Consider the following 22,836-nt stretch of genomic DNA (forward strand, 5'->3'; position numbering starts at 1 on the left):
GCACAGACTGCACAGCGCCTGGGACACGCCCCCTCAGAGCGCTGGCATCCAGAGACTCCCCGCAGCCCCGCTCGAATAGCACGAGACCAACAGCCTTTCACATGTGTAGTGACTTGGGTGTCTGGAGCTATTTGAAAATGCTGGTGACTTCCACGCAGAATAACACATGCCGTCCTATTTGCTTTGTGGGGACAAATACACACACATATTCCTAGAGTAACAACTACAACAAAACGACTACAGGCACAGGAAGACATTTGTTTGTTCATTGGTTTGTTCGTTCACTCGCTCAGCAGCATGTTAAATGCTACTTTGTTTCAGGCACCGGTTCAGGCGCTGGGAGGACAGGGTGAGTAAGGCCAGGTCCCCGCTTTCACAAAGTCCACATTTAGGTGGGGAACGAAATAATACAATTTCAGGTGTGAAAAGGGATATAAACAAAACAGAATGACAGGATGAGGAGGATGGAGAGTAACCAGGAGCTGCTTTATTTATTTATTAATTTATTAATTTATTTATTTTTGAGATGGAATCTTGCTCTGTTGCCCAGGCTGGAGTGCAGTGGCGCGATCTCGGCTAACTGCAACCTCCACCTCCCGGGCTCAAGCGATGATTCTCCTGCCTCAGCCTCCCAAGTAGCTAGGATTAACAGGTGCCCGCCACCTTGCCCAGCTAATTTTTGTATTTTTAGTAGGGTCGGGGTTTCAACATGTTGGCCAGGCTGGTCTCGAACTCCTGACCTTAGGTGCTCAGCCCACCTTGGCCTCCCAAAGTGCTGGGATGACAGGCATGAGCCACCGCACCTGGCCTGGAGCTGCTTTAGATGAGGAGGTCAGGAAGGTCCCTTTGAAAGAGATGCCCTTGATCAGGACCTTAAGTCATGAGACAGGAGTAAGCCATGCACACTGGGGACGGGCATGCTAGACAGAGGAACAGCAAGTGCACGGGCACAGAGGTGAGATCGTGGTGTGTTTGGGAACAGTAAGAAGGACATCACCACCACATGCATGTTTCGGATGTGTCCTGTTCTTCCCTAGCCTCGGCCTGGAGGGGAGTAAGTCACTTAGGGTCTTGGATCCACATTAAGGAAGTTGATCTCACTCAGTCTCCCATCCCCTTGCCTTTTGTTTCTTGTGTGTCTGTGACTTGTGTTTTCCTCGTCTAAATTTTAAGCTCTGGGAGGGCAAGGATGATGCTCTGAGCTTTTTTGGGGGCTGTGGCACAGCTGCTGGCAGAGTCCAGAGCAGGAAGGCAGAGCGGAAATAAAGGAACCGAGAGGGCTGGGACCACAGAAGCTAGAGCTGTCGCCCTGCCATCCCCAAACCGCATAGGATTGAGGCTGTCTTGGGGCTGAGCTGTAGAGTGAAGCTCAGGCTTTGCCCTCCTTCCAAATAACGGCAGCTGAGGGATACTATTCAGCCCGAGGGGTGTGTGTGTGTGTGTGTTGGGGGTTTTTAGGGAAAGGGGAATGGGGCAAGGAGTGGCAGTGGGAATTTCTTTTCTTTTTCTTTCTTTTTTTTTTTTTTTTGAGACAGTCTTGCTCTGTGGCCCAGGCTGGAGTGCAGTGGTGCAATTCTCGTGCCTCAGCCTCCCGAGTAGCTGGGACTACAGGCATGTGCCACCACGCCCGGCTAATTTTTTGTATTTTTAGTAGAGATGGGGTTTCACCACATTGGCCAGGCTGGTCTTGAACTCCTGACCTCAGGTGATCCACCCACCTCGGCTTCCCAAAGTGCTGGAATTACAGGTGTGAGCCACTGTGCCTGGCCTTGCAGTGGGAATTTCTAATGCGGAATGGTTGACATCATATCTGGAATTTTAATTAGAATGAAAAATGGCCCTTCCTAAGGGGCTATATGGGCCACCGTGGACATGGGGCTTGGGAGAGTTTTGAGACCTGGGAGAAATGTCACACGGTGGTTTGGAGGCAGGAGGCTGTCTGGCATAGGCTCAGAGTTGGGTGGGGGAAGGAAAAGGGACACAGAATGAATGGGAATGACAACTGGGCAGCCAGAGAGCTACTTGAAAGGTAGCAGGGAAAGTGGAGTTCTGAAGGGAGTTCTGAGGGGACCAGGCCCCAGGTACCCCCAATTCCCACAGGGAATCGAAGTGTTCAGTTTTCTGGTTCTCCCTCTTCCTCCAGTTGCCATCAGAAACTCAGGCACCGCAACCCCAGTGGCTGGTGGAGTGATGTCGGGGAGAGACTGAGCTGCTTCAGGGGGTAGCAGCTGGTGAGTTGGGAGGAATCTGTGTGCTCAGCAAACAGCAGCCTCAGTGCCCGGTGGCTGCCTCCTCCCTCATCAATCAGCCCCAGCCAAATGTCCTTGCATTCCCACCACCCCAAGGGGACTGGGGCTGGGCCAGGGTCCCCAGGGGAGATGGGGATGGGTGGGGGGAGGTGAAGGGGGGTGCTTGGCTTCCTTTCCCTTGGCCTCTGTTCTCTTCTGTCCTGGAAGCTCTCAGTTCTTCATGTTGTGGAATGACTATCCTGGCCCCTACCATTGTGGGGGCATCAGCTACAAATCACCTGTGGGGGGCTGCTGGGGGAGAAGGATGAGTCAGGCTGTAGAGGAATCTACTCTGGTTCTCACGGGACCAGCCCAGGGCACAGTCGGCAGGGAGGCTGCTGGCATAGAGGCCCTGTCTCCCCTGGCCTCTGTCTCTGATGAATGATCCAGACAGCAGGCCGAGACCCTGACCCCTGGAATGGACCTCTCTTTCCACCTTCTCCTAGCCCCCAGTCCTCAGCCCCTGCTTCCAGCCAAGATCCAGAGGTCTGGCCCCCAGCTCACCCCAAATCTGCTGTTCCCCACTAGGGACTGGGGTCTCTAGACCTTAGCCTCTGGCTCCCTTTCCCCCTCCTCAGCCTTTGCTCCCCTCCAGGACCCAGGCGTCCTGCCCACTCCCTTCACCATAACAACCATTCTTTTGGAGTTGCTTAAGACTTTAATATCATTTCATTAAGTCAGCAAGTTCAGAGAAGGTTGGGGGCACAAAGAGACTGGGGGTGGGCAAAAGAGGGCCAAAGTAGGGGGGAGGCAAGGAAAGATCCCCCACCCCCCTCTCCGTGGAGATGGCTCTGAGAAATCAAATATTGACAATGAGGGAACAGAACTTATTAAATCTGGGACAGGGATGTGTGTGGGGAGCTGTGGGAATGGCCGGATGCCTGGGTTCGGAGGGTAATGAAGGTTCTGGGAGGAGGAAAAGGGCCGTGGCTGGGAGGTGCAGCAAGGCTGAGGCTCGAGGTCACAACTCTTCTGCCCTTTCCTTTGGGATGTACACGGTCTTGCAACCCTGGCTGTTTCTCTAGCCCCGAAGAGCCCCTGGGGAAAAGACCCCCATCATAGCTAGCTGTGGTTGCCCCGCCTTCGTCCCTTCCCCCTACCTCCACCTCTGTTGATGAGCTTCAGCAGCGTTTAATCGGATTGAGCAGTAATTAGCAAAGCGAGATGTTTGATTACCTATTTAGCATAATGTGGGGGGCTGGGATCCGTAGGCACAGCCACAGTTGGGGAGGGGGGTTTAAGAAAAGAAATGGGGTCTGTGCAAAGTTCCTTTCCCCGAGGGACCCATGAACCTTGCCCCGGAGGCTCCCCACCCCACGCCTCCAGCAAATTTTCACTCCTTTGGGACTTTTCCCTAGGGGTTCTGGCCAACCACATCACCTCTGTCTGCCACCCATGGCCTATCTGGCTAGAGGAACACCTCCACGTTCCATCTTAGCTGTGCTAGCTGTGCAGCTGGTTTTGGGGTGGGCGGTACTCCTCTCCTTCCATTCCTGCTGTCAGCAACAGGAGTCTGGCTGGGCAGGAGGAATTATTGGGGGTCGGGGGGAGGGAAAGGGTTGACACTTCTGGGAATAAAGCTACGGTAGGTGGGAGGGTGAGGTCAGCGCTGGGATAGGGTGTGGTTAATCCACTTGCTCTTCAGGAGTACCAGGGACGGCCACTCCTGGTAGTGCCAGGCTGGCATAATGAGATCTGTTAGGTGTGAACGCCAAACAGAAAAAGGGGGAACTGAGGTGCCAGCTTCTCTTCTCCTCATCCAGCAAAGAAAATGTCATAAATTTCGCTCCTCATGGAAATGTAATCAGTGGGCTCGCTGCTGGCTTTGTCTTAATTAGGCACTATTGATGGAAACAGGGAGGGCGCCTTCCCATCCCCCCACTCGGCTTCCTCCCTGTATTTCCCAGGTCTCCCCAAAGCTCCTCCCGGCACCAGGTACAGCGGTCTTCCAGGCGCCTTCTAGCAGCCCCGGCCCGCAGCGCCCCCTGGCACCCTCGGAGATGTACCCCGGCCCTCATGGCCCTCCCCTCTCGCCTCCTCTCTCACGACGCAGCCTTTGTTCCTATGGAGAGCGAAGCCCCTCCCAGGCCCGGTCACCTTCCCCAGGGAGTCCCCGCCTCTCGTCCCCCCCAAAAACCAGCGACGCCTTCGAAAGCCAATCCTCAGATTCCCAAAACTCCAGTTCCCGTCTTCCCTCCCTTTCCCCGCCCCGCGCCGCCCCCCCGCAATCCTAGACCCCAATCCGAACTAAGAAGGGGGAAGGAGCAGGAGGGCAAGGGTGCTCCAGGCCCGGTTTTTCCCCCGGATCCAGCTGCACCCACGGCTGCCTGGAAATCCTGGAACGCCTTCTACATCGCGAATATCCCTCGCCGGCCGGGCGCCCGGCGCCATCTGCTGGACCCGTTCCGGCTGGGGCGCACAGACCTGGGCGCAGGGTCGGGCGATTGGGTTCTCCCTGCCTTTTCAATGTCCTGCGGGGCGGTGGCTCACTGTCTCTTGCCCTAGCCCTTCCAGCTGGGTCCTGACACCAGGCCCCCCGCACCCTTCGGCTCGCCAGATGTGGCTACTTTCCTTTAGTCCCGGAGCCTTCAAGCCCTGGGTCCCTGAGGGGTAGACCTGGGCGGGGTGGGGCCGCGAAGCAGGGATCCAGGGCGCCTGCGCGGAGGAGGCGGGCTCCGAGGGGCCGCGCACCGGCCACTCGCCCCTCCCTGCCCGGGGTTGCCATGGGGACGCGTGCAGACGCCGGCCCGAGAGGGCTGCGAGGGGCAACTTCTTAGAGTGGCCCATCGGTCGGTCTAGGGAGGGGAGGGTCAGCGTGGCAAGGTGTGTGTCGGGGGCAGAGGGAAGGAGGGAAGGAGTGCTGGGGAGAAGGGGCAGTAGTGTCGGGGTAGGAAGGGACAGTTGTTGGGGAGAAGAGGCAGTTGTGGAGGGAGAGGGAGCAAGGAATATTTGTGTGGGGGAGGGGGAGGAGAAGGGGCAGTTGTGACAGCTGGGGGGAAAGAGTCATTTTGAGGGGAAATTTGCCTGCTGGTAACCAGTTTAAGGATACCAGCTGCTGGTATAAATACTGCTGGATAAATACTGCTGGATTTATACTGCAGGATAAATACTGCTGGCCCCTGCGGTATTTCCTAGTAATAGTGTGAGCCCCAACTTGGCAGAGCAGTTCCTCCTGGGGCCTGCGGTGTGGGATCGCGTGGTGAACCCCACGGTGCATGCGCCTCAGGCTCTAGTTTGAGGCAGGAAAGCGCAGCTTGATGCTTCTCTGGAGACTGATGGAGGAAGCCTCCTTGCTGTAGTTGGTTTTATTGATTTGTTGGCCTAACAGAACGTTTTTCCTTGGAGCAAAGTACAAATCCTTCAAGTTTGAAATTCATAACCTGAGATCAATGCCTGTGGCAGCCTGTGGGGATGAGGAAGGAGAGCCACAGGTGCCGTTAGGCTGCAGCCGAATGAAAAGAGAGTGCCCAGCGCCTCAGACTTTGCGCCTGGGATTCTGAGCACCTGCCTGAGATCCCCGCTTCCTGCCATCCTACCTTTCTGAGAGAGGCACCACTGTGACCTTCCTCGTGCCCCAATTGCTTTTTCCTCATGACACAATTTGAAATTTATGATTGGATGACTTTTGTCCTTCTTTCTTCCAATCTGTTCTCAGGGCATTTTGAGTCAAATAAATGATCCTGACTGATCTTAACCATTAGCACAGAGTTCCTCAGCCAACTCTGCTAAGAGAACTCAGTACACACAAAACAGTGTTCCTGCCCCTCAGGACTTCAAAGCGATAGACCCAGGTGGCAAATACTGTTTTTCTCTGTTTACAGATGTTGCAGATTTTAGTGGGATTGGGAGGAGCATTTTTCCATTTAACTTGGGAGGAAAAGAGGTACATAGGAAAATCATCTTGGTTTGCTTGAATGATTGAACAGTGACAAAGGATGGGGGATGTGCACCCCTTCCTTGATCCTCTCTCACTCACTCATGGTCCTGGAGGGTAGAGTGGATGAGGGTTTGGGCAACCACGCTTCAGCTTGATAGATCTTTTCCTGATTATCTTATGTTCTCATACCCCGGGGCAGAGATAGAGGTTCTAAATCCTCATTAGTGGGGTGTCTGTTTGGCCATCTTTTTTTTTTTTTTTTGAGATAGAGTCTCACTCTGTCAGCCAGGCTGGAGTATAGTAGCATGATCTTGGCTCACTGCAGCCTCCACCTCTCGGGTTCAAGAGATTCTCCTGCCTCAGCCTCCCGAGTAGCTGGAATTACAGGCATGCACCACCACACCTGGCTAATTTTTTGTATTTTTAGTAGAGACGGGGTTTTGCCATGTTGGCCAGGCTGGTCTCGAACTCCTGACCTCAGGTGATCCACCCGGCTCGGCCTCCCAAAATGCTGGGATTACAAGCATGAGCCACCGCACCCAGCCTGGCCATCATCTTTAACTCCCATTTATTCCTAGTGCCTTGAGGGACTGACTTTGATTTTTAGCCCAGTGCCCCGAAGACAGTAGGATATCCTAGGGAAAAACAGCAAGGCCTCCCAGGCCCCTGTGGAGTACAGAGCCCTTGTGGTTAATGGAGCAGGGTGTGGGTACCACCAGAAAAGATGATCATATTGAGTTTCAGTCAATTTATGAATTCAAAAGGGACTGCTTGTATCAGGGGGCTGGTTCAGGGGTGGTATCTGCTCGTGGACTCTCCACTCCTGTATACCTGTAGGTTTTGCCTGCACGATGTCCAGCAAAGCTGAGAAGAAGCAGCGATTGAGTGGCCGAGGAAGCTCCCAGGCAAGCCGGTCAGGGCGGGCCACTCGGGCTGCTGTGGCCACACAGGAGCAGGGGAATGTCCCGGCTGTCAGTGAGCCAGAGCCGCAGGCTGAGCTCCCCAAGGAGGAGCCTGGTGGGTACTTGCTGGGGCAGAGGATGCTTAGCAATGGAGGGTGGGGAAAGTCAGAGGGGCTTGGAGGCATTTTACGGCTGGGGAGCAGGCGCTGTTGCTTCTGGGCAGGAAACGGGCTAAGTGACGCCCCCAGCCATGGAGGTTCAGCAGCCCTGCCACTGGGTCCTTTTTTTGTGTGTCTTCCTCCTGGCCAGCCTCATCCTTGTTCTTTCTGTCTTAAAATTTCCCACAATATACCAGGAGTTCACCAACCAGTCCTTTCTCTAGCCTCTTCCTCCTTATTTCAAGTGTTCCTGGTTGCTCCTACCCCACTGAAGAGGGTTTGATCTCTTCCTTTTTCCCATTTTCACCCTGGGTGGCAAAACAAATAATGCTTTTCTCCCATTAAGCCCATCACCATGGAGACTCAGCCTGTTTTGCCACCCTTTGAATCCGAAGCCCGGCTGATGCTTTCTACCATCTGTTGAGGGCTGTTGTATCTCCGCCCTCATTTTGGCAGGGACTTGGTAGACTGCGGAGGTTCAGGTTCAGGACGACAGGAAAGAAGTCTAGATCTAGGGAGGAAAGAGTTTAACGAGGCAGCCTCTTGTGGCTTTGACCTGAGGGATTCCTTTCCTGTGGGTGAGCCGGAGCCAGTAAGGTTGGAAGGTTTTTGGTAGTTGTTGCTATTGCTAGGATCTCCCTGAGAGCACTGGTCAGTGTAGACAGGACTATGAGCTAAGTGTAGACCTCCTTCTTTACCTGGAGCTCCTTTACACTGATAGTAGCTTGTGAAATAGAATCCCCTTCTAAAATTAAAGGTTGAGAGGTTAAGCGTGGGCATGGGAGAAAAGTCCCTGGGCCATAAGAACTTGCATTAGGTTCCAGGATCTTAGAAATGTGCAGAATGTATCCTTCTGAGTTCTGAAGTGCTCAGGTGAAAGCAGTTAAAATGGGACTGCTCGCTGCTAGGAGGAGTAGGGGAAGATGGGAGGGAAGACAGTGAGGTTCAGTATGGAGAATCCTCTGGGGAGGGAAGGGAAGGAGCTTTAAAATGAACGTGTTGGCCTTCGAACAGCAAGGATTTCTGCCTCTCCCAGCTCCAAGCTTTCTTTTCTTTTCTTTTCTTTCTTTTTTCTTTTTTTTTTGAGACAAAGTCTCACTCTGTCACCCAGCCTGGAGTGCATTGGCATAATCTCAGCTCACTGCAACCTCTGCCTCCCAGGCTCAAGTGATTCTTGTGCCTCAGCCTCCCAAGTAGCTGGGATTACAGGCATACACCACCATGCCCACCTTATTTTTTAAATTTTTTTGAGACAGAGTCTTGCTCAGTTGCCAAGGCTAGAGTGCAGTGGTGCGATCTCAGTTCACTGCAACCTCCACCTCCAGGGTTCAAGCGATTCTCCTGCCTCAGCCTCCTGAGTAGCTGGGATTACAGGCGTGTGCCACCAGGCCCGGCTAATTTTTGTATTTTTAGTAGAGATGGGGTTTCACCATGTTGCCCAGGCTGGTCTCGAACTCCTGTCCTCGAGTGATCCACCTGCCTCGGCCTCCCAAAGTGCTGGGATTACAGGCATGAGCCACCGCACCCAGTCTCCCCTGGCCTAGTTCTTGCCTGGAACCTGAATGCCAGCAGTTTTCCCAAGGGAGTTGGATCATCTCACCTACTGCTAAGCTCCAGAATCGCCTGTTCCATCTTTTCACGCCTTCCTGCCTCGGCCTCTGTGCCTCATTCCCCTCTTAGTTTTCCTTTCTGGAAGCCAGAGGGAGTTTCCTGTTCCTCATGGTCTTTTGGTTATATCTCATTTGTTCCTTCCTCCTTTCAGCCCCTGGGGAATGGGAAAGCCACCAGTTTTACCCCAATCTCCTGTGTGACTAGTAGATCAGGAGGCAGAGAAACAGAGCCGCTGGGTTTTATGGGAGTCAGAGTGGGTGTGGCAGAACTGAGTGCTCAGCAGGCCAGTGGTTTGGAGAAGGGCTGATTCCTATGAGCCCCAACTTCTCCATGTGGGAAGAGGAGTGGGGGAAGATGGAGGGCCAGAAGCTGTATGCCTGGAATAACCTCAGTACTAACCGCCTTCATTCCCTCACCCCTACCCCAGTTAGTGTTTGTTTTATTTTTATTTTTTGGAGACAGAATCTCGCCCTGTCACCCAGGCTGGAGTGCAATGGCGTGATCTCGGCTCACTGCAACCTCTGCCTCCCGGATTCAAGCAATCCTCCTGCCTCAGCCTCCTGAGTAGCTGGAATTACAGGCACCCACCACCATGCCCAGCTAATTTTTTGTATTTTTATAGAGACAGGGGGTTCACCATCTTGGCCAGGCTGGTCTCGAACGCCTGACTTCGGGCGATCCACCAGCCTCGGCCTCCCAAAGTGCTGGGATTACAGGTATGAGCCATCGTGCCTGGCCCCCAGTCAGCTTTTTACATTAAATTGAGAGAGAATTCACTGACTATAAAATTTACCTTTTTAAAGTCTACAGTTCAGTGGTTTTTGGTATATTCACAAAGCTGTGCAACGTTCCCACTATCTAATTTTAGAACATTTTTATCCCGCCAAAAGAAAGCCACTTTAAGCACCTTGAGAAATTGGCACCAGGTGACTCCTATATCTTTACTTGTAAGTTGCATCAGAGCCTCGTCTTTTAGCAGTCACTCCTGGTTCCCCCTTCCCCCCCAGATCCCAGGAACCGCTCATCTATTTTCTGTCTTTATGGATTTGCCTATGCTGGACATTTCATCGAGTGGTCTCTCATGACTGGCTTTTTTCACTTGGCACTGTGTTTTCGAGGATCATCCATGTTGTAGCATGAACCACACCGCCATGCCTTCTGATGGCTGAATAATAGCCCACTGCATGTTTATATCACCTTTTGTTTATCCATTCCTCTGTTAGAGGACACTGAGCTGTTGCCACCTTTTGCCTATTGTGAATAATGCTGCTACGAATGCTGTAATGCAAATCTCTCTTTGAGTCCTTGCTTTCAAGTCTCACAGGTCTCTACCTAGAAGTGGAATTGCTGGGTCATTGGGTGGCTGTGTTTAGCTTTCTGTCTTTTCTTTCCTTTTTTTTTTTTTTTTTTTTGAGACAGAGTCTTCGCGCTGTTGCCCAGGCTGGAGTGTGCAGTGGCGCGACCTCAGCTCACTGCAAGCTCCACCTCCTGGATTCACACCATTCTCCTGCCTCAGCCTCCAGAGTAGCTGGGACTACAGGCTCCCACCAGCACATCTGGCTAATTTTTTGTATTTTTTAGTAGAGACGGGGTTTCACCATGTTAGCCAGGATGGTCTTGATCTCCTGACGTCGTGATCTGCCCGCCTTGGCCTCCCAAAGTGCTGGGATTACAGGTGTGAGCCACTGCACCCGGCTTTTTTTTTTTTTTTTTTGAGACAGGGTCTCACTCTGTCACTCAGGCTGGAGGGCAGTGGCACGATTATGGCTCACTGCTACCTCTGCCTCCTGGGTTCAGGTGATTCTCCTGCCTCAGCCTCCCAAGTAGCTGGAATTACAGACACCCGCCACCATGCCTGGCTAATTTTGTATTTTTAGTAGAGACGGGGTTTCACTATATTGGCCAGGCTGGTCTCAAACTCCTGACCTCAGGTGATCCTCCCGCCTAGTACTCCCAAAGTGCTAGGACTACAGGTGTGAGCCACCGCGCCCAGCTGACTGTGTTTAACTTTCCAAGAAATGCCTTCCTTTTTGTATGTTTATTCTTCCTAGAGCCACGGTTGGAGGGACCTCAAGCACAGAGTGAAGAATCAGTGGAGCCCGAGGCAGATGTGGTAGGCTTGGGTCTTCCCTGTGGCAGATATTCCTCTCCCAAAACTGGTGACTCAAAGGATCAGTTGTGGATGGCACATGAGGAATTCTCTCTTGTCTGCCACTTCTTCTACTTGCTCTCTGCTGTTAGCCTACTCACTACAAATCCAGTTCACTGAGTAAAAGACAAAGTCATCTGTGCCTTCGCCAGGACAGAGGAGGGCTTTAAGTAAGGCGCAGGTCTCTCTTGTCTCCCCACCTTGGGTCAAACTGTGATGAGCTTATTCATCATGCGGGTGAACACCTGAACAAGTTGAATGAGCTGGGAAGATATTGTCCTAATTGGATACTAATTTCTAAGACATGCTCTTTCCACCTTTCCTTCAGTTCTTTCCTTAGGCTGAAGAATTTATAGAAGCTGCTTCAGTCACTTTGAGAAATGGCACTAAATGACCTCTGCTTCTTTATTTCCAAGTTGCATCAAAGCCTAGTCATGACCATAGTTACCAGGGTGAGAAGAATAGAGTGATGACCTTGACATTTTTCAAAAAGGGAAAGAAAAGTAATAACTATCGAAGAAAAAAATGGCAAGAGACAGAAAAGTAAAATAGAGAAAATAAGACTCATGGTGTTACTGCCCAAACACATTTAATATTAATATTTGATATGTCTGGGCAGACACGGTGGCTCAAGCCTGTAATCCCAGCACTTTAGGATGCCGAGGTGGGTGGATCACCTGAGGTCAGGATTTGAGACCAGCCTGGCCAACATAGTGAAACCCCATCTTTACTAAAAATACAAAAATTAGCAGGGTGTGGTGGCGGGTGCCTGTAATCCCAGCTACTCACCAGGCTGAGACAGGAGAATTGCTTGAACCCGAGGGCAGAGGTTGCAGTGAGCCAAGATCGTGCCACTGTACTCCAGTCTGGGCAATAAGAGCAAAACTCTGTCTCAAAACAAACAAACAAACAAAACCCAAAAAAACAAAAGAACGATATTTTGATATATCTTTTACTTTTGTGCACAGGTTTGTAAGTTTGTTTGTTTTTGTATAATCCTAACTTTATCATATGTTACTTTTTTTTTTTTTTTTCTGAGATGGAGTCTTGCTCCCGTCGAGCAGGCTGGAGTGCAGTGGCATGATCTTGGCTTACTGCAGTCTCCACCTCTGGGGTTCAAGTGATTCTCCCTCCTTAGCCTCCCAAGTAGCTGGGATTACAGGCATGCACCACCACGCCCAGCTAATTTTTGTATTTTTAGTAGAGGCGGGGTTTTGTCATATCGGCCAGGCTGGCCTCAAACTCCTGACTTCAGGTGATCCACCTGCCTCGGCCTCCCAAAGTGCTAGGATTACAGGTGTCAGCCACCGTGCCTAGCCCATATGTTATGATTTTGTATTAAACCTTTTCACAAAACATTTTATTTGTATTATTATTATTTTTTGAGACAGAGTCTTGATCTGTTGCCCAGGCTGGAGTGCAGTGGCACGATCTGGGCTCACTGCAATCTCCGCCTCCCAGGCTCAAGTGATTCTCATGTCTCGGCCTCCTGAGTAGCTGGGACTACAGGTTCCTGCCACCACACCCGGCTAATTTTTTTTTTTTTTTTTTGAGACAGGTTCTTGCTGTATTGCCCAGGCTGGTCTTGGACTCCTGGGCTCAAGCGATCCTCTTGCCCCGGCCTCCCAAAGTGCTGGGATTAAGGACGTGAGCCACTGTGCCCAGGCACCTGGCTAATTTTTGTATTTTTAGTAGAGACAAGGTTTTGCCATTTTGGCCAGGCTGGTCTTGAACTCCTGGCCTCAACTGATCCACCCACCTTGGCCTCCCAGAGTGCTGAGATTACAGGTGTGAGCCACCATGCCCAGCTATTATTCTTCACATTATATACTCTTTGTAAACTTTTTTTTTTTTTTTTTTTTTTTTTTAAGAGACAGGGTTTCTCTCTGTTGTCCAATCTGGAGTGCAGTGAAACAATCATAGCTTACTGTAACCTTGAACTCCTAGGCTTAAGTGGTTTTCTTGCCTCAGCCTCCTGAGTAGCTAGGACTACAAGCATGTGCCACCATGCCCAGCTAATTAAAAAAAATTTTTTTGGCCGGGCGCGGTGGCTCACACCTGTAATCCCAGCACTTTGGGAGGCCAAGGCGGGTAGGTCACGAGGTCAGGAGATCGAGACCATCCTGGCTGACATGGTGAAACCCTGTGTCTACTAAAAATACAAAAAAAATTAGCCGGGCATGGTGGCGGGCGCTTGTAGTCCTAGCTACTGGGGAGGCTGAGGAAGGAGAATGGCGTGAACCCTGGAGGCAGAGTTTGCAGTGAGCCAAGGTCGCGCCACTGCACTCCAGCCTGGGCGACTGAGCAAGACTGCGTCTCAAAAAAAAAAAAAAAATTTTTTTTTTTTTTGGTGAAGATTGCAGTCTCACTGTGTTGCCAAGGTTAGTCTTGAACTCCCAGACTCAAGCAGTCTCCTGCTTCAGCCTCCGAAAGAGCTGGGATTATAGGTGTGAGCCACAGGGCCACCACTTTTTGCAAACACCACTTTTCACGACCATATAGCATTCTATGTTCTATGCAAGTACCATAGTTAAACCATTACTCTTGGACATTTTGCCATTTCTAATTTTTTGCTCTCAGAATACTTTTGTGAATATTATAAAGTAAAACTAACACTCTTGAAATACTTAATATTTCCTTAAAATAGATTCCTGTATGTGGAGTTACTGAATCAAAGGATAAAGAACATTTCTATCACTTTTAATACCTCACACATTCCAAATGCATTATACTTTTTGCCCTCATGCTAGCAATATGCCAGTACACCTTTTCCAAGCCTGGGTGTTATTTGTTTAGCAAGGATTTTTTTAAAAAATGATGGGCAATAAATGATTTTTTTTTTTTTTTGAGACAAAGTCTTGCTCTGTTGCCCAGGCTGGAGTGCAGTGGCACGACCTTGGCTCACTGCAACCTCTGCCCCTGGGGTTCAAGTGATTTTCCTGCCTCAGCCTCCTGAGTAGCTGGGATTACAGGCACACGCCACCATGCTGGGGTCATTTTTGTATTTTTAGTAGAGACGGGGTTTCATCATGTTGGCCAGGCTGGTCTTGAACTCCTGACCTCTGGTGATCCGCCTACCTCGGCCTCCCAAAGTGCTGGGATTACAGGTGTGAGCCACTGTGCCCGGCTTTCTTTGTTATTTTATTTGTATTTGACTTCAAGTGAACATATATATATATATATATATATATATATATATATATATATTCTTTTTGAGACAGAGTCTTGCTCTGTTACCCAGGTTGGAGTGCAGTGGCGCGATCTCAGCTCACTGCAACCTCCGCCTCCTGGGCTCAAGCAATTCTCCTGCCTCAGCCTCCCGAGTAGCTGGGATTACAGGTGCATGCCACCATGCCCGGCTGATTTTTGTATTTTTTTTAGTAGAGGCAGGGTTTCACCATGTTGGCCAGGCTGGTCTTGAACTCCTGACCCTGTGATTCGCCCCCACCCCCCCACCCCCCCTCCGGCCTCCTGAAATGTTGGGATTACAGGCATGAGCCACCACGCCTGGCCAATTTTTTTTTATATTTGCATTTTTTAAAATGACATATCTATGCAGGTCCTTTTGTCTATTTGTTTATTGAGTTTTTAGTGTTTTTCTTATTGGTTCATCCTGTCTATATGTATTATAGGAAAGATTTTAGATCACTATTAATTTTTCTTGACCTGGAAACTTTAAGTAAGAGAGATTCCTTCTTCCAGGAGGAAAGATGAAAAGACTTCGCAAGTTCACTGATCTGTATCTTCACATCTTCTGATTTCCTTTATTTATTTGTTTGTTTATTTATTTTTGAGACGGAGTCTTGCTGTGTCGCCCAGGCTGGAGGGCAGTGGTGCAATCTCGGCTCACTGCAACTTCTGCCTCCCGGGTTCAAGAAATTCTCCTACCTCAGCCTCCCAAGTAGCTGGGATTACAGGCACCCACCACCATGCCTGGCTGATTTTTGTATTTTTAGTAGAGATGGGGTTTCACCATGTTGGCCAGGCTGGTCTTGAATGCCTGACCTCAGGTGATCCACCCGCCTTGGCCTCCCAAAGCGCTAGGATTACAGGCATGAGCCACCATACCCAGCTAATTTTTTTTTTTTTTTTTTTTGAGACAGATTCTCACTCTGTTACCCAGGCTGGATTGCAGGGGTGTGATCTCGGCTCACTGCAATCTCTGACTCCTGGGTTCAAGCGATTCTCCTGCCGCAGCTTCCCGAGTAGCTGGGATTACAGGCATGCACCACCACGCCTGGCTAATTTTGTATTTTCAGTAGAGACGAGGTTTCTCCATGTTGGTCAGGCTGGTCTCGAACTCCCGACCTCAGGTGATCCACTTGCCTCAGCCTCCCAAAGTGCTGGGATTATCGATGTGAGCCACCGCGCCCAGCCCTCTTTGGTGTTTTCGTGTCTTTTTCCCTCCTCACTTTTTCCTTAATGTTGTACCAATTGACTTTTACCTAGTATTTTACACTTCTTTTGGACTCCATCGTGAAGAAATTGCTCCTATACCCTCTCCCTTTTCCAGCTTGTGGTCTCCCTGCTCCTAATTGCTTGATCTAGGCTAATATCCTACACATTCCCTTAATTCACCTTTACCTTTGAGATTGAGGGCTGACATTTTTAAAAACTACAGGCATAAAGATAATCTCTTGCATTGGGTGGATAATATCCCAGTTTTCCTCTGTGATCTGTTTGTTTGTTTGTTTGTTTTATTATTCTTAGAGGCAAGAAATCTTATTTTTCTGTTTCTTCCAAAGCTTGAAAGCTATCTTTCAGTTTCTCCTAACCATTCTGAACCTGTCTGGCTTCTCTCATCTCCCATGTCCTCACTTGTGATTGTGGATGGGAGGAATGACTCATCCTGGCAGTTGTAGTTACTTTGGCCCTCTGCTCTCCTTCTGTAGAAGCCCCTCTTCCTTTCCCGAGCTGCGCTGACAGGACTGGCGGATGCAGTGTGGACACAGGAGCACGATGCCATTCTGGAACACTTTGCCCAGGACCCTACAGAATCCATCCTCACCATCTTCATTGACCCTTGTTTTGGGCTGAAGCTAGAGCTGGGCATGCCTGTGCAGGTGCGTACCCTACATTCCCAGATCAAAGGTGGTCCTACAGAGAGCTGAGGGCTCTCAGTTCCTTCGTCATCCTTAAGTCTTGTCATCTCCTGTGCCCACGGCCTATTGAGCCCCACTGTGTCAGGCACCCTACTTGGTGGCAAGGATAGGAAGAAGGATGACGCAAGAACGCTGTCATGGGCCGGGCGCGGTGGCTCACGCCTGTAATCCCATCACTTTGGGAGGCCGAGGCGGGTGGGCGGATCATGAGGTCAGGAGATCGGGAACATCCTGGCCAACATGGTGAAACCCCATCTCTACTAAAAATACAAAAATTAGCCAGATGTGGTGGTGCACGCCTGTAATCCCAGCTACTTGGGAGGCTGAGGCAGAAGAATCGCTTGAACCTGGGAGGCGGAGGTTTCAGTGAGCCAAGATCATGCCACTGCACTCCAGCCTGGTGACAGAGAAAGACTCTGTCTCAAAAAAAAAAAAAAAAAAAGAATGTTGTCCTGGTCTAGTGGGGAAGACAGACATATAAGCAAATATTTACTATAGTTTGTGATCATGGGCAAAGCTTTATAGGAGCGTTATGGGAGCAACTAATGGAGCCAGTGGAATTCTGGGAAGGCTTGATGGTGGAGGTGCTATTTGAGCTGGGATGAAGGGTAAGTGGGATTCCATCAAGACTAGGTAAGAGCTATTCAGCGAAGACCACTCTACGTACAAAGAAAAGAGAAGTAGTGGGAAGTGATACTGAAAGGGGCTTGGGGTCAGCTTATGAAGGGCCTTGTATGTTATACTCGAGAATTTGGCCGCTATCCCAGAGAGTGCTATTGAAGTCTTTTATAGTTTAGATAGATAACTATTTCAACAGTGTGGAGAATACATTAGACAAGGGTAGACCTAGGGTAGGGAGACAGTTAAAAGACAGATGGATAGTAAAATGTTGCTGGTAGAATCTGGGTGGTGGTCGTACAGGTCATCACTGTAAAATTCTTTGAACTTTTCTGTATATATCTTTGAAAATTTTGGAAAAAAAATGTTGGAAAACTTAAAAGGCTGTTGCTTTGCTCTTATTGGCAGCACATATACAAAAGTGGAAAGGATGAGGGTGATTGGCATGGCCCTGTGAAACAATGATGCAATTTGTGAAGCATTCTGCATTGAACATGGGCAGAAGAACTTTTGCCCTGTGCACTGGCAGTAATCAGCCACAAAACAATGAAAAAAGATTTCATTCGCAAAAGGAACCACAATTTGCAAAATATATTTATATTTGAATATACATTTTAATATAAAAGTATGATTTATATGAAGGAAAACAACTTTGTTGCAAGCCGCGAAAAACAATTTGAAGAAATGAGGAGCCACAACTTGTTTCGGAGTAGGAATCTTAATATCATAAAGATCATTTTATATAAAAAAGTATCATATTTGGCTCATGCCTGTAATCCTAGCACTTCGGGAGGCCGAGGCAGGCTGATCGCTTGAGCCTAGGAGTTCGAGACCAGCCTGGGTAACATAGTGCAACCCCATCTCTACAAAAAACACAAAAATTAGCCAGGCATGATGGTGCACACCTATAGTCCCAGCTACTTGGGAGGCTGAGGTGGGAGGATCACTTGAGCCTGGGAGGTGGAGGTTGCAGTGAGGTGTGATCACTTCACTGCACTCCAGCCTGGGTGACAGAGTGAGACCCTGTCTCAAAAAAAAAAAAAAAAAACAAAAACAAAAAACAAAAGGGCCAGTTGAAACTTCCTTTAAAAATTATTACCCTTGAATACCTGATAAAATGAGCAAAAAGTAAAACTACCGAAAAATTAAAAAAACCAAACCAACCAAAAAAACACAAAAAAACCCTGAGAGTAAGCAAATTTAATCTAATACACTTTAAAAATGGGAGACCAATGAAAAACATATGCACTGAGTCAAAGAATGGTGCTTCCCTGGTTACATGGAGTGAACTTGAGAGGGTGTAATAAAATCTTAGTAAAGAGAAAGACAGGCCTGTGCCTTTAGTCCCAGCTACTTTGGAGGCTGAAGCCAAAGGATTACTTGAGCCCAGGAGTTCGAATCAATCCTGGGCAACATAGCAAGACCGCCATCTCCAAAAAGAAAAAAAAAAAAAGAGAGAGAGAGAGGAGGAGCCTAGGTTTGTTTGTTTGTTTGTTTGTTTGTTTGTTTTGAGACGGAGTTTTGCTCTTGTTGCCCAGCCTGGAGTGCAATGGTGCAATCTCGGCTCACTGCAACCTCTGCCTTCTGGGTTCAAGCGATTCTCCTGCCTCAGCCTCCCGAGTATATGGGATTACAGGCATGTACCACCACACCAGGCTAATTTTGTATTTTTAGTAGAGATGGGGTTTCTCCATGTTGGTCAGGCTGGTCTCAAACTCCCAACCTCAGGTGATCCACCTGCCTCGGCCTCCGAAAGTGCTGGGATTACAGGTGTGAGCCACCACACCCGGCTTGAGCTGAGGTGTTTTAACAAAGATTTTTCACTGCCTTAAATTAGCACTAACCACCTGTCCATTTCCCTGAGGCAATTCTCTTAGGCCAAAGAAAAGTGAATAAAACATAAAACACCCAACCCTTTCACTTTAACTTCCAGGGGCAAAAATAAACTGGTCTCTCACAGTGGGAGGTCAAATCACCCACAGTACATTAGAGCAAAAAGAATGAGTTCACGTGCTTGCTGCCCAAGCACGAGCAAAATGAAAAGAAATTGCATGGTAACTGCAAGTGCATTACATCAAAGAAAAAAGAGGAACAAAGCATGCAAAAGAGGAAAACATAACTGAATGAACAGGAGGAGATTCCTCACAACAGTACCATGTTCTACCACAACTTAATAAGACAGGGATTCAATTAAAAAAAAAAAAAGCTGAGCCCTGAAATGATAAAATGTGAGAATGAGATAAAAGGGAGACTGCAGATTTTAGGAAATGAATAAAGCAGCATGTTATAAAACCAGTAGATTGGAAATAGCAAGGAACTGAATAGCTAACCCAGAAAATCCTATCACTGACAGAGGAGAGGCTTGAGGTAATCACCGTGTATGCAGAAGAAAAAGCCAAGGACATTAACACAATTAGAGAAGCTAACAGATACGAAAGACTAACATAGATGATCTTGTATAGAGAGCCAACAAATGAAACAATATAAATGTAAAGATAAAATACAAATAATTTCCCTGAAATGCAGAAGGAACTGAATCTGGGAATCAAAAAGGACACACTGTATTCCACAAAATTTGTTGCACATCTTGGCTAAGCTACTCAATTGTAGGAAAAATTAATTCCTTAGGAATATCCCCTATGCGGTAATCCTGCTAAGAATATTTAACTTGAATCTGGCAATAAGGAGACAATCCGATAAATCCAAATTAAGAGACATATTGGGAAAAGAAAACTGGCCTGGACTGTTAGAAATATCAACGCCATGAGACAATCGCTTGAACCCGGGAGGCGGAGGTTGCAGCAAGCCAAGATTGTGCCACTGCACTCCAGCCTGGGTGACAGAGCGAGAGTCTGTCTCAAAAAATAAATTTAAAATTTAAAAAGTATGAGCTGGGCACGGTGGCTCACGCCTGTAATCCTAGCACTTTGGGAGGCCAAGGCGGGTGGATTGCCTGAGCTCAGGAGTTTAAGACCAGCCTGGGCAACATAGTGAAACCCTGTCTCTACTAAAAATACAAAAAAATTAGCTGGGCGTGGCAGTGTGCACCTGTAATCCCAGCTACTTGGGAGGCTGAGGCAGGAGAATCGCTTGAACCAGGGAGGCAGAGGTTGCAGTGAGCCAAGATCACGCCATTGCACTTAAGCCTGGGCAACAGAGTGAGACTGCGTCTCAGATAAATCAATCAATCAATCAATCAATAAAATTAAATTAAATTAAAAAGAAAAAGAAAATCAATGCCATGAAAGAAAAAGGCTGGGGAGTGCTTTGAAATTAAAGGATGCTAAGAGACATGACCATGTGTGATCTTGGATTAGATTCTGGATTGGGTCTTTCAAAGCAGTGAGCTAATAGAACTCAAAATTGAAAGTTAGTGAGAAAACTCATAATATTTTTCATAATCTTTTTTTCTTACCACCATAGAAAGGGATCCTTTGGGAAGAAACCTCTCTTCTGGATGAAGAAACATTTATTTGAAGCTCAGGAATTCCTTTATAGCTACTTCTATTTCTTTTTATTTGCTTAAATTCAAGTAAAATTAAATTTAATAGTTTTAATTAAAAACAGTTTGCTCCTATTTAAAAATAATGATTTTAATTAAATTTTCTATATGTATATAGCTATAGAAAAATATGTAGAATAATGTTTTCTCTAATATTAACAATATTAATTTTTAGGTGGTGGAATTTTAGATGACATTTTAACTTTTATCTTTGTACTTTTCTGCATTGTTTCAATTATTTGTATTTAACGTATGTCATCTTCACAAAAATAATAGTTGTTAAGCTTTTAAAAAAATGGACATGGCCGGGCACAGTGGCTCACGCCTATAATCCTAGCACTTTGGGAGGCCGAGGCAGGCGGATCACCTAAGGTCAGGAGTTTGAGACCAGCCTGACCAACATGGAGAAACCCTGTTTCTACTAAAAATACAAAAATTAGCTGGGCGTGGTGGCACATGCCTGTAATCCTAGCTACTCGGGAGGCTGAGGCAGGAGAATCGCTTGAACCCGGGAGGCGGAAGTTGTGGTGAGCTGAGATCATGCCATTGCATTCCAGCCTGGGCAACAAGAGCGAAACTTCGTCTCAAAAAAAAAAAAAAGGACACAAAATGCCAATATTTATTTTATTTCTGGGTAGTAAGAAGACAGATGATTATTAATTTCTTCCTTGTGCTTTACTTTGTTTTTAAAATTAAATAAATTGTCAGCCGGGTATGGTGGCTCGCGCCTGTAATCCCAGCGCTTTGTGAGGCCGAGGCAGATGGATCATCTGAGGTCAGGAGTTTGAGACCAGCCTGGCCAACCTGGTGAAACCCTGTCTCTACTAAAAATATATAAATTAGCCAGGTGTGGTGGTACGGGCCTGTAATCCCAGATACTCGGGAGGCTGAGGCAGAAGAATCGCTTGAACCCGGGGGGCGGAGATTGCAGTGAGCTGAGATTGCACCATTGCACTCCAGCCTGAGTGACAAAGCAAGACTCCATCTCAAAAAAAAAAAAAAAAAATTGCCAAGACTAGTCAAAAAAGCACTAAAAAACCCAAATGAAACAGGTGAGTCTGATATTAGGGTGGAAATGGCCTTTCTAAATATGTAGCAGTCAGAACTTTAAGGAGTTTTATATTTAATTACATGAAAGATATATGCTTTTGTATGTAAACCACAAAAGCCATAAGCAAAATTGAAGCATATATGTAAAATTTTGGGAGAAATATATGCAACCAAAATGGAAAACCCTAGACAATTGTCTCTTCCTTCCAGTCCTTCTCCTTTCTGCTTTTTCCATTGGCTGAAGTGCTTCCTCCATTCCATCCTTTCTTTCTATTGATCCATTCATCCATCCAACAAACATTATTGAGCATCTACTCTACGCCAGGCAGTGTACTAGGTTCTGGAGCCTAGTTGGAAAAAATGTACAGTCCCTACTCTCAAGGCATACTCTCTGCATTTCCTCCCCACATCTCTGGATATGGAATCATATCCGTGAAAAGAACAGGAAGCACTTCATGGCACTTCCATTTAGAGAAGGATCAGGATACCCTGAGGGAAGTGAGAAAGAACTCAGCCGGGCTTTTGTGACTGGGTGTCATGGCTGGGCCTGGAGACTGAACTCTGATCTGCTGTCTTCCATGCAGACCCAGAACCAGCTTGTCTACTTCATTCGCCAAGCACCAGTTCCCATCACCTGGGAGAACTTCGAGGCAACTGTGCAGTTTGGGACGGTGCGGGGCCCCTATATCCCGGCCCTGCTTCGGCTGCTCGGTGGAGTCTTTGCCCCTCAGATCTTTGCAAACACAGGCTGGCCTGAGAGCATTAGAAATCATTTTGCTTCTCATCTGCACAAGTTCTTGGCCTGCCTGACAGGTAAGTGGGAAGACCGGAGTGACTAGTTTCTCCTTAGTGTCCCCCAACTGTACAACTAGTGAAGTGGTGGGTCCTTCGTCTGAGCACCTGTGTGGAGGAAGTATTCAGCATGCTTATCGAATTGGTAGAATAGGGTACAAGATCCGCCTTCTTCTTCTTTTTTTTTTTTTTTTTTTTTTTGAGACGGAGTCTCGGCCTGTTGCCCAGGCTGGAGTGCAATGGCGCGATCTTGGCTCACTGCAACCTCTGCCTCCTGGGTTCAAGCGATTCTCCTGCCTCAGCCTCTCGAGTAGCTGGGATTACAGGCACATGCCACCACGCCTGGCTAATTTTTTGTATCTTTAGTAGAGATGGGGTTTCACCATGTTGGCCAGGCTGGTCTCGAACTCCTGACCTCATGATCCACCCGCCTTGGCCGCCCAAAGTGCTGGGATTACAGGTGTGAGCCACCACACCCTGCCAAGATCCGCTTTCTAATCCAGACACACTTTTCTGTTGTAGAACTTGTTGGCCAGACCTGCTTCAACTTAGACTTGGAAATTTCTAAAAGCACATGTGGGGGAATGGGAAATATAGGTGCTGTGGGGACACTGGGAGGACTCGCATGTCTCGTGGTAGAGAGTGTTGAAGGCGCGATACAGATCTTTGACCTTATTTTATGGCAATTTCTTGTTATAACTCCATGAGGTTTCCCTCTTGCCTTTGGTCATTTCTTGATATCAAAAAAGCATGAGTCACCATTTCTTCTACCTGCTCTCCTGAAATG

General features: G+C 48.1%; 1 protein-coding gene across 6 annotated transcripts in view; it reads left to right on the forward strand.

Annotated features, from left to right (window-relative positions):
- Positions 1–4,998: 4,998 nt before the first annotated feature.
- Positions 4,999–22,836, forward strand: part of DNAH2 (dynein axonemal heavy chain 2) — a 117,382-nt gene continuing 99,544 nt past the window's right edge. For 4 of the 6 annotated variants that reach the window (XM_009431756.5, XM_016931474.4, XM_016931475.4 and 1 more), the window contains exons 1-5: positions 5,003–5,111; positions 7,003–7,182; positions 10,888–10,949; positions 15,878–16,048; positions 21,842–22,070. In XM_009431756.5, the coding sequence (XP_009430031.1) occupies positions 7,017–7,182; positions 10,888–10,949; positions 15,878–16,048; positions 21,842–22,070 (628 nt within the window). In that variant the 5' untranslated portion in view covers positions 5,003–5,111; positions 7,003–7,016. Of the gene's footprint in view, positions 5,112–6,944; positions 7,183–10,887; positions 10,950–15,877; positions 16,049–21,841; positions 22,071–22,836 lie in introns of those variants that run through there. The other 2 variants (XM_016931477.3, XM_063799536.1) reach the window with 2 other exon arrangements.

The sequence above is a fragment of the Pan troglodytes genome, chromosome 19 (assembly GCF_028858775.2).
Source record: "Pan troglodytes isolate AG18354 chromosome 19, NHGRI_mPanTro3-v2.0_pri, whole genome shotgun sequence".
NCBI lineage: Eukaryota > Metazoa > Chordata > Mammalia > Primates > Hominidae > Pan > Pan troglodytes.